Raw genomic sequence first — 16,382 nt, forward strand, 5'->3', positions numbered from 1 at the left:
AGAACAATTCCAGGCTACGGTCCACTTCTGTTCATTGCTTTGACATGTCCCTGGTTAGAAACACTACTTTGGCTGGATGATATGGGCAGCCTGGAGCATAGTGGTTAAGGTACATATCTGGGACCCGCAAGGTCGGTGGTTCAATCCAATCTAATCAACTGTACGTTGCTCTGGATAAGAGCGTCTGCCAAATGCCATTAATAATGTAATGTAATGATATTCATTAATGAGGACATTTATATGAAATCTTATTCAATTTCCAGTGAGTGGACCTCAATATGATTTTTCCTGATCTTCACTTCGTCTGGACCATTTCCATATTCCCTGCTATAAAGGCTGGAAGGCAATGATGATTTCAATGTTATGTAAAACCCTTCAGAAAAATGACTGAACAAGACACTCCTCACACTTGTGCTGCATTTTGAATACTGTAATCATGAATGTAAATACCTTAAGTTAACGTCGTGAGTTGCCGGGAGGAAAGGTGAGGAACTGGATTAAACAGATGAAGGCATTTTAAGCATTACCGCTACCGGTCTGGCATGAAAAATCTGGAGATGAATGGGCGTGTTGTCAGACATGGTGACAGAGCTGGTGCAGACTGCATGCTAATCCACCCTTTCTAAAAATAACCTTGATCAGGAACCTTTCACACAAGGCTGGCTACTCCCATTTCAAGTACGAGACCAAATAAATCATAAAACACCCGTTTTAAGTTTGAGACTAAATAAACTAACCCATTCAGACTTTCTATTTGCATGCTGGCACAACAGCATGTTTAACATTTTCAAAAAGTATCAAAGCGGACCATACAGACACCTCCCTTGGCAGATAAAGAGACAATAAAATCCCCTTGAGAACTGCACGATAAACACCAATACGGCAACTTCACGGTGACTCATCAAGTAGGGAACATTCCGTAACAGCAGTGAGACATTCTGTAGCTTCTAGGAAGTCGAGACGCCAACAGAGTTAACCCCGGGCACAAAACAAGCGAGTTTAGCACTTTTCCCGTTTGCAAAGCAAACAAGCCCACTGGATATTGCGTTTCTGCAGCAAAATGTTTATTTAAATGCATGCTTCGCAAAGTTTGGGGGAAAATAACTGAACACACAAAACAAGTGCAACATGGGTTTATTGTCAAATTTGCTCTTAAGACATTAAAAGAATTTATGCCATACTGCCATATGAAATATTGTACTCTGTGGTAATAAAGTGCACAATACAGTCAATACCTGATGGTTTGTCTGTAAAGCTCCTTCGGTTGGGAAATCTGCTCCTAAAAATATGAAAAGCCCTTTTTGCCACATGACTAAAGCTAATGTGCAGTTTTAACAATGTTTCACCTGTCTGGGAAAGGCGGTTGATCTGATGACGACTTCATACGATTCAACAGTAGTAAAAACACGTTTTTGCTCAGCGTGGAGTTCGGCAGAACACCTGATGCTTTTTCCGCCATTGAATGATACGCCGCGTAAAGCTTCAAGGTGAAAATGAGAAATTACTCTTAAAAATTTAACGACATGCACATTCGAATCTTAGCATTGGACTGACCCATAACACTCCTCCCGTTGTTACCAAGGGTTTGCCTCATGACAATAGGGGTCCAAAGAACATGACAATGCATTGTTAATGTTGCTCACATCTCCTGCTCACAAGACATTCTTTGTTTGGATGCAATAAAAGCACTTCTGTTACTTAGTCTGCGTGCTCTCATACGGTCGGACTCATTCAATAAGGGTCTAGCAAAATCCATACACCCCAACCCATTTTTGCGTAGTGTAACATATCATAGAAAGTTCTGAGAGGAAAAAAATAAAATAAAACAAACAATCCAAAGAGAAACAGGCATTTATCACAAAAATCCTAGGTATTGCACAGACGAGTGCCAACATAGAACAGTCGCATATCATGTGCATAGGAGGAGTAAAGCACTTACGGTATTTGCAAACATGAACAACCGACTTCGTAAAGCTTCTTCGCGGTTGGAGGGAATTGAAAAAAACAGTCCGTTCCATCCACTCCACTCAGTTCCGTGTAACCGACACTGACAAACATAACCACAGAATTTAGAGCGCAGCAAGCATTTTACGGGAGATGCAAATTTACAGAATGTCCTTCTTGGCAGCGGAAGTTATTTTTTTAAAAAGTTTACCCAAATTAATTCCACAATCCCCTGCAACCTTTGCATAGTGACATGAACACAAAGCAGAAGGGGTACAGGGAGGGCTTTCACACAGATCCTCATAAGTAGCATTAAATATGAAGAAATCCTTCAGGCAAAAAAAAATAATAAGTAAAAAAATAAAGGAAAACAACAAAAAAGCCAAACTTTGTACAACATTCTGCATAGGCCAACGTTACAGAATTGTCAAGGAAATTAACTCGCCGTCCGATTCTGGCTTGGCGGGAAGCCGCCGAAAAAGTCTCGCCTCGCAATTCCTTTTTTTCGTTTTTTTTCTTTTTACAATCATGAAGCGCACAGTGGGGGGTGTTGTGGTGGGAAGTGGGGGGGGGGGGGGGGGGGGAGGCCTTCTCGGGCGCCCGCCGTCGGTCATCATCTGTGGAGCAGCACGAAGGCCTCCAGCTTCTCGGGGATGCCGCCGCGGTAAGCGAGGCCGTGCCGGACGATGGTGCGCGCGGCCAGGCACTGCAGCGTGGTGTGGTTGATGGGCTGGATCAGGTTCTTGGCCATCTCCTTCTCGTCCAGCAGGTCGCTGGGCGTCTGCTTGAAGGAGTTGGTGCTGTCGAAGTGCGTGCCCCAGGCGATCAGCAGGTTCATGATGTCCGGGTTGTTGTTGGACGCCGCCACGTGCAGCGGGCTGTTGTCGTCCTCGTCGCGGCAGTTGACGTCGGCGCCGCACTCCAGCAGGATGGAGGCCACCTGGAAGGAGGGGAACTTGCAGACGGGGTAGCGGCCCACGCAGGTGGTGTTGCGGTCCACCGCCAGGTGGAGCGGGCTGTAGCCGTTCTTCCCGCAGGGGTGCAGCTTCAGGAAGCGGTAGATGGTCTCCTTCTTGAAGTGGTCCTCCTCCGCGCTGCAGGGAACCTTCTCCAGCAGGCAGACCAGGTGCAGGATGATGGACAGCGCCTTGCTCAGCTGGGCCGGGTCCGGGGCCGGCTGGGTCTGCTTCACGGCCCGCTCGATCTCCAGCACGCTCTTGGTGAGGATGCCCATCAGGTCCTGGAAGGACACCTGGGTGCCCAGCAGGCCCTTGGCCCGGTCCTGGAGCATGAAGGAGAAGAGCTCGGCGAAGGAGAGCAGGCTGCTGGCCGTCATGGGGCTGAGCGGGTCCAGGTTGCTCTGCTGCATGTCCAGCGCGTACTTCCACAGGTTGATGCAGCGCTCGAAGTTGCCCGAGTCGGCGTAGACGGCGCCGCGGTAGCGGATGTAGTAGGACGTGTCCGGGTGCGACGGCCCCAGCACGCGCTCCCGGATCAGCAGGGCCTGCATGCGCATCTCGTCCGGGTCCGAGATCAGGCTGTCCAGCTCGTCGGTGCTGTTCACCTCCCGGGCGCAGTCGTAGGCCGCGATCAGCCGCTCCGGCTCGGCCTTGCGCAGGACGTTCCCCGCGTCGCCGTAGCGCAGGTCCATGGCCCGCTTCCAGTACTTGAGCGCGCCCAGGAGGTCCCGCTTCTTGTCCACGAAGGTGGCGCCCAGCAGCTCCAGGGCGTTTATGCGCTCCAGCGGGCCGGTCTGCCGGTGCTGGGTGAGGAAGTCCACGATGTTGGTGTGCCCGGTCACGCTGGCCGAGAGGAGCGGGGTCATGCCGTAGCCGTCCTTCTCCATTTTGGCGCCGTACTTCAGGAGCATCTTCATGATCTCCAGGCTCCCCGACTCGGCGCAGTCGTGCAGAGCCGTGTTACCTGCGGGAGGGGAGACACAAACGGACGGGGGGGGGAGGCGTTAGTCCGAGGACACGTTTCAGACGGGGCGGAAAAATCTAAGAGGAGGTAATCCAGGAATACACGCGTCAACATTGCTGTACTAAATAGACAGACACGGAAGTGTTCCAGCAAAGTTGACAGTTTCTCACTCCAGGAAACAAAATATTTGCTCATTTAAAAAACACTCCCCATGACACCCGGCCTAGCCAGGTGCCAGATATAAAGACACACTCACTATGACAATGCAGACACGTGCTTAAAGCAGAGCTATTTCAAGCCTGATAATGACACATTGTTAATTAACTGGCGAACCTGCCATAACTCCTTAACTACTCAGTCAACCAATAGCAGTGTGGACCTACAAGGTGTGGTGTAAAGATAAGCTTTTTACAGGTTTACCTGTAGGAGCCAGGTGTACAGAGTTTCATTTGCAACAGCGTGATATTCAAAGCAACCAGCCACATATACAGACACACCCACCATGACAATTCAGAAATGTATGCTCAGTAAGCACTTTTAGCAGACTCATTTTTTTGACTTATTGGTCTTCTGCTGCTGTAGCCTATGCACTTAAGAGGTTTAATGCACTCTGTGTTCAGAGATGCTCTTCTGCATACCACTGTTGTAATGTGGGGTTATTTGCATTACTTTCAGCATTTGAGCAGTCTGGCCCTTCTCCAGAACTGCTGCTCACTGGATGTTTTTTTGGAGACCAGCAGTTTCTGGTATATTCAAACCAGCCTGTATGGCACCAACAATCATCCAAGTCCATTGCTGCCACATGATCAAATATTTGCACAGATTTGTACAGATTTGTACAGATTTACATAATAAAGTGCTCAATGAGTGTATATCTCTTTACTTTAACTGTGCTATTTCCAAGCCTGATAACAACACACAGTTTATTAACTGGTGAACCTTACCCAGCAACTGTAGCCTTTGCTGTAACTACAGCCAATAATAGTTTGACAACTGTGGCCAATTAAACTTATCAAAATGTTGTAATTTCTCACTTATTTTTAGGGTGGGGACATTGACTACATACTGGCCAAACCTCAGTATGCTGAAATCTGAATATTCATGAAACATTCTTGAGAAGAAACAGTACCGTTATCCCACTGTCAGTCCATATTGCTATTTTCTGACTGAGTGCGATATATGACTTGCTTTTCACAGGTTTCTGCCAGGCTGAGGATCACACACTGTTTATTAACTGGTGAACCTTACCCGGCAACTGCGGCCCCAGCTGTCCCTTCTGCAAATAACCGCAGATTGACGACAGCGGCCAACCGAATCAAACCTATCAAAACGGGACTAATCTCACTTATTTGTTCTTCATTTTCGGGAGGGTTTAGTGTCTAACATTTGTGGCGGAGGAGTGATATTCCTCGACCGGTCTAGGACGAGGACGCAGAAAACGCGGCCAATCGGAAGGAGGGTCCAGAATCGGCGCACAGAAACCGCGGACGCCTCGGTCCAGCTCGGGCCTGCCGTGACCCCGCTGGTGGGGGAGAGCGGCTGGATCTGGGGTGCGGCTCTCCAAGTCGAGCGCTCTTCCTCAGGGGGGGGCGGCCATCATCATCATCATAGCAGTCTCTCGCGTTTGCGTGAATTGGCAGGCGGCGGCAGGTGAATCATTCCTGGAGTCCTGCGATTATTTCGATTTCCTCCGGGGCGTGTGGGCGGGGGGGGGGGTATTCGTGCCCGGAGCTGACGGCCGCCTGCCCTACAGTCTCCATGCAGTAATCTCAGAAAGTACCAGAAAGGGAAATAATGTGCAATGTCTAGACTCAGGCACTGACTGACAATTACTGCATGACAGATGGCGAATAATATGAACTTATTCACGTGTCAGACCATCTATTCAGGTGCCCTAACTATTAGGCTGACAACACAAGACCAACAAAATTACTGTCAACCAGGGAAGACAAACAAGCCGATGCTGCCATTTTGTACCAACAGAAGACATTATTTAACCAGAGGACGACATTTTCATCTTTCCAGACTCCAAACTTTTTTTTTTTTTTTTTTTAAACATGTTTGCCATAAAAATGTAATGGCAAACATGAAACATCAGAGCGCAACATAAAATAAACAGGCTATATTTTATATATCATCAATTGCTTGCGTTGCTCCTGATTTAGCTGAATACAGTAATTAAAACGAATGAACTGAAGATGCCATTACACGTGGACTGAAAGTACTAAATCACGCAAGAGACAGCGCCACAGACTGAACCATTCAAAATGAATCGCACCCATAAAACAGAAAATATTGCATCATAACAAATAAAAATAAATATGCTAATCCGCAGAATCAACTTTTTCCTCCCTCTTAAATTATCACAGGCTACCACAATGCTATTTACTCAATGGTTTTATTTAATTTTGGGCGATTTATCTTCATTCATTGTTGTTTATTTGACTTTGTGTGGATTTGATTACAGACGGAACAGATGGAAATGTTAAAAGTTAATTAATGCACCGGTGCAACCGTAAAATAAAAATGTAGGGGTAAGAAAAATTGTCAGTCTGCAGTCCTGTATTTATCCATTAGGAGACAAATGCTCATTATAAAATGAGATACTGGCCTTCTTGTTTGCATAAACGTCAGCCCTAAAAACCAGCATCTGTCAATCTCTGCATTATACAGTTGGGACATTGCCTCGATTATAGATGAACAATCGGAAGATTTGCTTCAGGAACCAATATGGCTCAATTAAAAAATAAAAAAATAAAAAAAACATATTATATATATATATATATATATATATATATATATATATATATATATATATATATATATATATATATATATATAAAAACACACATTTAAAGACACAAAACTAAATAAGGTAACAATATCACCTCTGATCTGAAGACAGTCACAGGCAGCAAACCCACCATAACTACCCAGATCACCTATGCGGAGCAGCGACAGGGCTTTTGAAAGAACAACATTAAAATGATTAAACTTCCTCTCTTGTTGAGCGTTCAAACTTTCTCTGACAGAAATCACAGTCTCCAGGGCGCAGTATTCCAAAACTGTTTTGGATTGGACTTCAGTAATCGGATGGGATTAAATCTCAAAATTGGGTATTTCAAAACAAGAAGCTGTGATCCTGATCCTAAAGATTGGGATACGGATTTTGTAATCCAATCCGACATAAAATCTAGATCAAATGTTAGCTTTGGGAGGTGGAGATTAGGATAGGTTTGATACACATAACATCTTTAATAAATTATTTTATTCATCCATCCAGCCGTCCATTATCTGAACCCGCTTATCCTGATCAGGGTCGCAGGGGGGCTGGAGCCTATCCCAGCATACATTGGGCGAAAGGCAGGAATACACCCTGGACAGGTCGCCAGTCCATCGCAGGGCACACACACCATTCACTCACACACTCATACCTATGGGCAATTTAGACTCTCCAATCAGCCTAACCTGCATGTCTTTGGACTGTGGGAGGAAACCAGAGTACCCAGAGGAAACCCACGCAGACACGGGGAGAACATGCAAACTCCGCACAGAGAGGCCCCGGCCGACGGGGATTCGAACCCAGGACCTCCTTGCTGTGAGGCGGCAGTGCTACCCACTGCACCATCCGTGCCGCCTTATTTTATTCAGTGATTGTATATTAATTAACACAAACCCTTCCAAAAGGAAAATACATTATTTTCAAGAAGAACCCACAACACTAAAAGTGGTCTACAGAAAGCCTTAGATTGTAAATGCTTTGGGATGTTATCTGAAAATATATTCTGTCATCTACTCTAAAATAAAATGGGTAGGTGCAAAAACAAGAATATCATGGTTCTTCCTTGTCTTGTCAGAATCGAGATGGACCAGTTGGACAGTCAAATAAACACACTGTAGTGTGGGAACCCCCCCCAAATCCACCAAAAAGAGGAAGTATCTGAGAGGCAAAGGAGACTCCAAAAGATTAGTTTAACCACTCCTCTGTTCTAACGGTTCAACAAAAGGAACTGAAAACATCCGCCAACAGTGTGGCGTCATACGATCACTATCGACCTGTGTTGACACGGGTGTGTCACTGGCCAGTATAGCCTACAATGATACAATTATGCATCTTGTGACAGCGAGTGACTACGGGATGCAGGTAATGTTATCTTTGTCTGTTCGGACACTGTGGTGTTCAGTGGTGCGAGTCAAGACGATGCAGGTTAAAAAGAATTGCCAATGTGGAAAGGTGTAATATGAACGGCTGTAAGCAGGAAGTCGTATTTGCGAGTCTCCTCAAACCATTCCATACGCTCAGGCTTTACAGGGAAACAAATAGTCAAATGGAGAGTCACAGGATGGCAGTGACAACAATGTTCTTGCTGATGTTATCTCTATTCGTCTAACAAACCTGGTTAACATTTTTAGTACAGCTGGCCGCTGACTCATAGGTAACTCGCATTATCTGCGGTTTATTTCAAGATCTTTATTCAGCACCCAGTGTACCAGACCACCAATGACACCAAACTGTTTCCCACAACATTAGCGATCAAAAACACCAAACACTGCATGTGGGAAAACTCATGATTTATACAGTACTATAGTACTACAGAGGCAGCGCAATGATGGGAGCAATAGTCCTGTATTGACAAGCACTGTCTCTTCACCAAAGCTCGCTGACCCTGTGTCAACATGGTAAACACAGTCTGTTTCCTTTTGGGGGTCTGCAGAGAGGCACACTCATGTAAAATGCCCTACAGAAGCAGTATTTTAACTAGGGTCAACTGATCAGTCATAACATTATGCTCTCAAAACAGTTATGTTTGAAAGTTATTTTTGTTTTATTCATTTTTAAAGTTAGTCTTTTGAATTATTTTTATTATTCAGTGAGACTTCTGAAATTAGACTGACTTTGGCCCATGTATTGTGTACTACTGAAGATGAATAGGACTTTCCAATGTATTTCCATTAATGAAATGTTGCATTATTCTGACCAACAGATAGACAGATCCAAAGACTGCAATTCTAGATTCTGCAATCCTGATCTTGTGGCATCCGGATCAGAATGAAATTATTTGAAAAACCAGGACAAAACCAACAAGATCCATTTCATCGGAGTAGCAAAAAACTAAAATACAATAAAAAAATCGAATTAGTCATATCTCGATTAAAAGTTTTGAAATACTAAGCCCTGTGGTTCAATTCATGCAGATGACAACTGGCACCAGGAGCAACTAACCCTGTGCTGGTTCTGAGCATCTCCCACCATCTGCACCACAACCACACGAGGTTGGTGTGGGTATCATTTTTCCAGATACTCAAAGCACTTACAGAGATGAGGGGGAAACTCACCTCAACCACCACCAATGTGTAGCACCCACCTGGGTGATGGGACGTCAGCCATTTTGTGCCAGAACGCTCACCACACACCAGCTGAGGTGGTGAGGGAGAGAACAATGTCTTTGCCAATTGAATCAGGGGATGATTAGATGGCAGGTTAAAAATGCCAGGGCTGGGAATTTAGCCAGGACAGAGGAACCCACAATGCTGTGTGAAGAGTGTCATGGGGTCTTTACGGACCACAGTGAGTCAGAACCTCGGTTTAACGTCTCATCCGAAAGACGCTTCACGTCCCAATTGAGCACACTAACGAAAATAAGGACCTGCCAATTTGTTGGGGCAAATTTCAAGTTAAATCAGGACAGAAACGTTCCACCACGTCCTCGTGAGACCCTCCAGTCAATCGGTGCGATAACACCAGCACCCTGGAAGAGGGAGAGGTTTTAAAAACGAGGTCACGATTTCCCCCTTTGCCTCTCCTTTTTAAATCATTTTCTTTCGTCCCGATTTGGAGCCTGCGCCTGCGCCTGGAGCCGGCAGCGCGCTGCCCACATGGCCGGACCGCCTCAGCCGCAACGCTCGGCTACCTCCGGGACTCCTCAGGAGTGTTGGGGATTTCACGAGGAGAATCCCATCTCCTCCTCACTTCCACCCACGCTATCATATTGAGCAGGCTTCCCGGTGACCCTCGAGTCAGGACACATCTGCTGGAAGCAATAGCCCTGGTGCTTGTCAACGGGACTGCTCGCTAACGGCAATTTAAAAGGGGAGCCGCGTGCATGAACAGTGCTCGAGTGCCAAAGTCCAATGTCTGTTGTGACGAGGGGTAAAAACAAAACCCTGAGCCGGGCGAGTCCAGCAGAAAGACAGGATCAACGTCAGCCCCCCGAAAAATCAGCTGTACATCAGCATTTACAAGGCTCCCAGATAATGCCCTCCACTGGCTTTTTAAGATTGTAAATGTTCTCCAATATGCTAAACGTAACACTTTCCTTTACAAAATGTTAAATTGGACAACCTAGCTACCTATTGTAGGAAGTTCCAAATCATTTTAGCAACTACAAGCATCCCTACATGAATTAAAATAGAGAAATCAAGTAAGATGGACAGCATTAAACTGATTTGTTTTAGCCTTGCATTTGTATTCTGTGTGGCCACTTGGTTTACAAGAACACTTCTTAAAAGGCCTCAATCAGCAGTCAATTCCATTGATAAAGTCACGTTTTAAAATTTTTTAAAATTTATTTATTTATTTATTTTATACACCATCTAGCCTAATCTACCTATACATCTGCAAAACAAATAGAAATGGTCCATGCATTTATTGGCACAATTTGGTCATGAAATCAAGTTTTTAAAAGTCTTTTTAAAGTCTCGACTGCTGTAACGTTTTCCTGCGACCTCAGACACGGTAAATTAACTTTAGTAGAGCCGGCTTAATTGCAAAAAGAATGATAAACCTAGAGTTTTACAACAGTGAATCAAACGGTGTTCATCACCAATGAGACAGTGGACAGAGAGTGCAGAAAACTGTGCATGCAATTCTGGTATTATAGATTTGATTACCAACAGAAACTGCCTACCTTTGTAATTTTGGCAGTTTTGTCTTCATAGGGCAATTTTTGGTTTATCTATATAAAACAGTCAGAGGGTACTGTATTTTAGCCCCATTTCCTGACTCCGATAATTCACCCTGTGATAGACTCGCAGGCATTTTAACACACAGTCTGGCCCACATAAAAAAGCCTGTGCAATCAAAATAACCATTTATTTAACAGATACTGTACATGACAATCCAGTTGACATTTAAAAAATTTGTATTACTCCCCGGCATACGCATTTTTTATAAAAATGTATGCATCTACATTTTGTGACTTGTGACAAAAACAGCATTGTTTTTAAAGGCATAGCATGTAGCACGTTCAAAATTAAAACACTATTATATTAAAATTATAATACAGTGTTTTAAAACACTAAAATTATATTAGAATATTTTAGTTGCAGTGGCAGCATAGTACGCATCCAGAATAAATTGGCTAATTTAGCACAGAATTTTGATATGGAAACACTTTACAAAAAAGTTGACGAGTGGAAAAAAAGCTGCCATTAAATACGGCAGAAATATAAAGATCATATTTTAACTTTTTTCCTGGGAGCATTTCTGCGGTGTTCCTTTGGGGAAATGGCTTAGCAAGTAGGCTACATGGACACTGCTCTCATTACTGCAGAATCTGGCCTTAGAAAGACAGAAATTATTACGAACACCTGCACACCTACTGATCCATGCGACCATCGAATCAGCCAGTTGTGTGGCAGCAGTGTAATGCATACAATCATGTAGATACGGATCAGGAGCTTCAGTTAATGTTCACATCAACCATCAGAATGGGGGAAAAAATGTTTTATCTCAGTGACTTTGACCGTGGAATTATTGTTGGTGGCAGACAGGGTGGTTTGAGTATCTCAGAAACTGCTGATCTCCTGGGATTTTGACACACAACCGTCTCTAGAGTTTGTAGAGAATGGTGCGAAAAACAAAAAAACATCCAGTGAGCAGCAGTTCTGCAGACAGAAACGCCTTGTGAATGAGAGATGTCAGAGGACATGGGCCAGACTGGTCAAAGCTGACAGGAAGGTGACAGTAAAGCAAAAAACCACACATTACAACTGTGGTATGCAGAAGAGCATCTCAGAATTCAAACCTCTAAGTAGCTTACAGCAGCAGAAAACTTAAGTCTAAAGAAATAAGTCCAAAAAAGACCAAATAAAGTGCTCAGGGAGTGTATATAAAATAAATTGTGCAGCTTGTGAATTTCATCATGATCCAGAGTGAACCTGACTGGTTCAATCAAGGTTCAGTTCAAACCAAGCCATTAGGCCAATGTATCACACACATAAATAGATACTCCTCAATGCCTCAAATGTCATGATCTACTTAGGGGAGCAACTGAGGTCAACATATTGAGGGCCAATCAGGACAAAGAGGTGGGCCTTATCGGATAGCGAATCGTAACCCGTATCTCAACGAGAAGCCTTCTCACGATGGATTCTGCCCTCGCACTGACGATTACTCACAAATCCACCACCATTTGAAGCCTCCCCATGCCTGGGGTTTAAAAAAAAAGAGGTATTTTCTGGCTTCCTGGCCTTTTGGCAGCCATTCCAGAGTTACTGTCCGCCAGCATACAAATCTCTGTGTTTATAAGCGTTCTATTGACTGGCAACTGTAGCACTCATATTTCAGACTGGTGCGAGTGAACCGTGTAGCAGTGAACCATTTGAACAATGTTACAACTGAACCTTCATATCCCCCGTCACTCATGTGCTCCTTATCACTGGCCGTCGGGGTCAGACCTTCTGCTCTACCCACCACTGTAGGGGCATGCCCCTTTTCTGACCACCTCAGGAATGGAATAAGCCTAATAAATTATCAGAACAGCCGAGTCCTCACTTAGTTTTGACACGTCTTATGCAACAGACTGAAGACTACCAACCACTCCACAAACTGACCAGTGATTGGTTCTTCGCACCATTTAATTTCTCTGTAGACACCACGTGCAGCTATCAAATCATTTCAATAAAAAACACAACTCAGTTTTCTATGGAAGGAATCTTGAGATGGGCCCCAGTTTTCAGGAATCCAGGATGTGTTGGGGGTCCGACCAGTAAATGGTAAATGGTTGGCGGTAAAATTGCCAGATGCTGATGTCGACCAACTTTACAAAGCACTGTCATGTGCTACCCAATGGACCGAATTTGGGCCAATTTCGATGCATTTCAACCAATGCATTATTCACTACTGTCTAAATAAACAAACCAAGGATCCAACACATACAAGAAAAGTTCAAAGAAAGCAGCATATCAGAGATCAACCATTGTCTATCACCCACCTTTTGTGGGTCCAGCTTATCTAGTTAATAAGGGATCTGCATAGTTGAGCAACCAATCTGTGTTAAACACCACAAATCAATATTGTACTCTAGACAGAAATGTAAATTCTTACCTTTAACACTTTTCCTATTAACATCCGCACCTTTTTCCAAGAGGTACTGGGCGATCTCTTTATGTCCTTTGTAACAAGAGATCATGAGACACGTATGACCGTGTCGATTTGCTACCTCCAGATCAGCCTTGTGCTCCACCAGGTACTTTACAATGTCAAGATGCCCATCAAAGCAGGCGGCTCTCAAGGGGGTTGAATTTGTGAGGGTTGTGTTGTTCACAGCGGCACCGTGGCCCAGTAATGACTGCACTACTTTCAGGTGGCCGGCAGCTGAGGCGGCCCACAGCGGCGGAGCTCCTTCGATGGTCTCGCCATCAAAATTCACTGATCCACCAATCTCAACGGGGGCAGAGCAGCACTCCAAAAGGTACTCGACTAAATCCAGATGCCCGTATCTCGCAGCCATCAGCAGCGGAGTCGCCCCATTAGTCTTTTCTTCCATTAGCTTGGTAACTTCATTACCAGCTTTGTTCTCCAAAAGCTTCTGTAACAACCGGAGCTTGCCGTCCCTGGCTGCGTTGTACACTGCCGTCTTGAGATCCATTGATCTAGCCAACTAGTAAACGTTAGCAAATTACTCTTGATGGTAGTCACCCTGGCGCAAGCGGTAAGATAGGAAATAATGGCCTGTATCTTTTACGTTAGGGTACTAGCTAGAAATAATGGAATACGTTGTCCATCAAGCAACTTAAACTAGCGTTGTTAATACGGACAGGTCAAAGTAACTGCAGGAATGACTTCGCTAGCTAATCAGGATTCTCATTAGCTTGTGTTGTAACCGAATACATACGTTAGCTAACCAACTAAAATCTACCTAGTTGTGTAGGTCGATATTTGAATACAAACTACACACTGATATGTATCTTTGATAACCGTGAACCGTACCCTTCCCCCTTTGTCTTACAGGTTTGCTACAGCAGCTAAAACTGGCTACCCAGCTACTGTAGCTAGCTAGCTACTCTCTTAGATTGCTTGCTAGCTAGGTCACTCTGCTATCTCCTCGACGTCGATTTCCATTCCAGCAAACAGTCGCTCTTCTCTCGATATAACGCAAGAACAATACATTTTCTTAAAGGATCAAATCAGTTTGTTTAGACATTGTACCTTAAATTGAAAACAATAGTACTCCCGATTAATGATGAAATTTAACGTGGGCCAAACCGTAGCAGCTCACGGACTGCTAGCTAGCTAGATGCCTCCACCCCCGCTTAGGTTTCCTGTGTGTATGTCCAGAAAGCGACGATGACGTCCAGTCTCTTCTTTCTGTTGCCGTCTTCCAAAATACTTTATCAAAATGCGATTTATTGGGGCTACCAGGAAATCAAATCCACACAAATATATTAGGCAAAAAAATCGGTGTGTTGATGGGTACAGTTGTTAAATAGCTAGCTACCAATCACCAGGGTGAATTCGTCCACCTACACGCCGGTTTCATCACGACCTAATACCCACAGTACATTCTGCCTGATGAAAAACAAAGCTTTCTCGACTCTCCTGCTTATTGGCAGGGTTATGATCCAATCACAGCGCTTATATAGAGCTACGGCATTCTGACGAAAAATCACTAGCTCGTTGCTTAATGGAAAATTCTGCAATATGCAGACGACTACTACAGGCAAAACTTTTTTGATATTGTCAGCTACTTGTGATGATGACGACGACACTGATGAATACGCAATATTTTAAAGCTCGCAGACTAGTTGAGCTGTTAACTGTTTCGTCTTGTGGTATGGCAAAACCTTCTTGAAGCTAGGTGAATGTATACCTATTCTCATTTTAAATGTATTTAGTAAGTTCCAATACCTTGATGAGCACATAGAAGAGACCAACTCTGGGTAATTACACTTATGTTTTTGATGGTTTTTTTTAGATACTATATAACCTTCGCTCTTTTGTTTCAGCACCTTAAAAAAAGTATTCATAAAGTGGATTACTGAAGCCATTTCAAAATTATTTGCAGAACAAGAGGACACAAGTGGAGTTAAAAGGTAAATTTAATAGTAAATGGTCAATTTAATAGTAACACACGGTTTTCTTCACAGTTTTTATTAATGAAGCGAATGAATTGAATAGCTTACCAGGGTTTCTGGTGGTAGCAGAAACTATTCAAGACCAGGCTTGTCATAGTGTTGGGTGTACTTAGCTTAGACTGTAGGCAAAATGAAGTGCCTTATTGATGTTAATGTGCATTTTAGGACAAAACTTTTTTGATTGGTGTACCAGAATGTACAAAGCACAGGGTCTAAATACAAATTACGTTTGATAACAATGAAATGCTTTCCCGGTTTTATTTTGATCCGGAACCTACCTTGTCACCTGTTCTGTTATCAAACACCATTGTAAAGAGTCATGATGTGAAAAAGAAATCGGTCTGGGATCTGTTCTCACCACACCTTTGGCAAGTGTCAACTCATAAGAGAAACACATTTACAGGCCAACACCCACGACCAAATTCCATTTGAAGCTTGTCACCAACGTCACGTGACTCAAACGGAGTTGTGGATTAGAACAAGAGAAACCAATACGTCATACATATTCAACTGTCCTGTTGTGTATTTGTTATGTTAAAACTCTTGGAACTTTTGGAGTATTCACAGTGTCTTAAGGGTCACCTGTACCGACGCACATTATTTCAGTGCTGTACTTTAAGTACTTGAAGTAGGCCGAATCAAATTCTTGACTCTGAAAATACTTTTGTATAATTGATAAATAACAAACCATCAATCACAACTAAATGGTAAATGGTTGGCCTTTATCCAAAGCGCTGTACAATTGATGCTTTCTCATTCACCCATTCATACACACACTGGCGGGGATTGAACCTGCAACCCTCCGACTGCCAGACGACTGCTCTTACTGCCTGAGCCAATGTCGCCCAACTATGCTGTCATTGTGTATTATGTTCATTCAGGATTCATATTCTTATGTATAACTGTAATGCCTGATATATTTTTGTGATAATTCTTTTTTGATAAAAGGAGCATGAAACTGCCATTGAATTGGAAAGAATAAACAGGAAAGAGTTATGAGGAAAGGAACCATTCATTAAAGTGGTGGGGCAGACACACTTATGTGATCTGTGCTGTCACACCTCCTTCTAGTGGTAGAAAGAAGCAACACAGGCCAACATTATGCAAGTGGAACAAAACATTGAGATACAACAGAATGCATTCAATTCAAGCATTAC

The 16,382-nt window shown here is 43.8% G+C and overlaps 1 protein-coding gene and 1 long non-coding RNA gene across 2 annotated transcripts; one reads left to right on the forward strand and one right to left on the reverse strand.

The window, feature by feature from the left end:
* Positions 1-1,117: 1,117 nt before the first annotated feature.
* fem1c (fem-1 homolog c) lies at positions 1,118-14,765 on the reverse strand. Its single transcript, XM_061261501.1, has 2 exons — positions 13,196-14,765; positions 1,118-3,867 (listed from the first exon to the last, which is right to left on the reverse strand). The coding sequence occupies exons 1-2, from the start codon at positions 13,737-13,739 to the stop codon at positions 2,558-2,560; spliced, it is 1,854 nt and encodes a 617-aa protein (XP_061117485.1). The 5' UTR covers positions 13,740-14,765; the 3' UTR covers positions 1,118-2,557.
* A 124-nt stretch (positions 14,766-14,889) lies between these two features.
* On the forward strand, positions 14,890-15,469 carry LOC133141199 (uncharacterized). Its single transcript, XR_009710058.1, has 2 exons — positions 14,890-14,948; positions 15,097-15,469. It is a non-coding gene; the product is annotated as an uncharacterized LOC133141199 (long non-coding RNA).
* Positions 15,470-16,382: the final 913 nt, after the last annotated feature.

Source organism: Conger conger, chromosome 11 (genome assembly GCF_963514075.1).
Source record: "Conger conger chromosome 11, fConCon1.1, whole genome shotgun sequence".
NCBI classification, from domain to species: Eukaryota; Metazoa; Chordata; class Actinopteri; order Anguilliformes; family Congridae; genus Conger; species Conger conger.

Bases quoted from the DNA above. Each gene is read 5' to 3' on its own strand.
- fem1c (XM_061261501.1), bottom strand. From the start codon at position 13,739: ATGGATCTCAAGACGGCAGTGTACAACGCAGCCAGGGACGGCAAGCTC. The intron at 3,868-13,195 runs GTAAGAATTTAC...CCCCTCCCGCAG, and splicing joins TAATAGGAAAAGTGTTAAAG to GTAACACGGCTCTGCACGAC.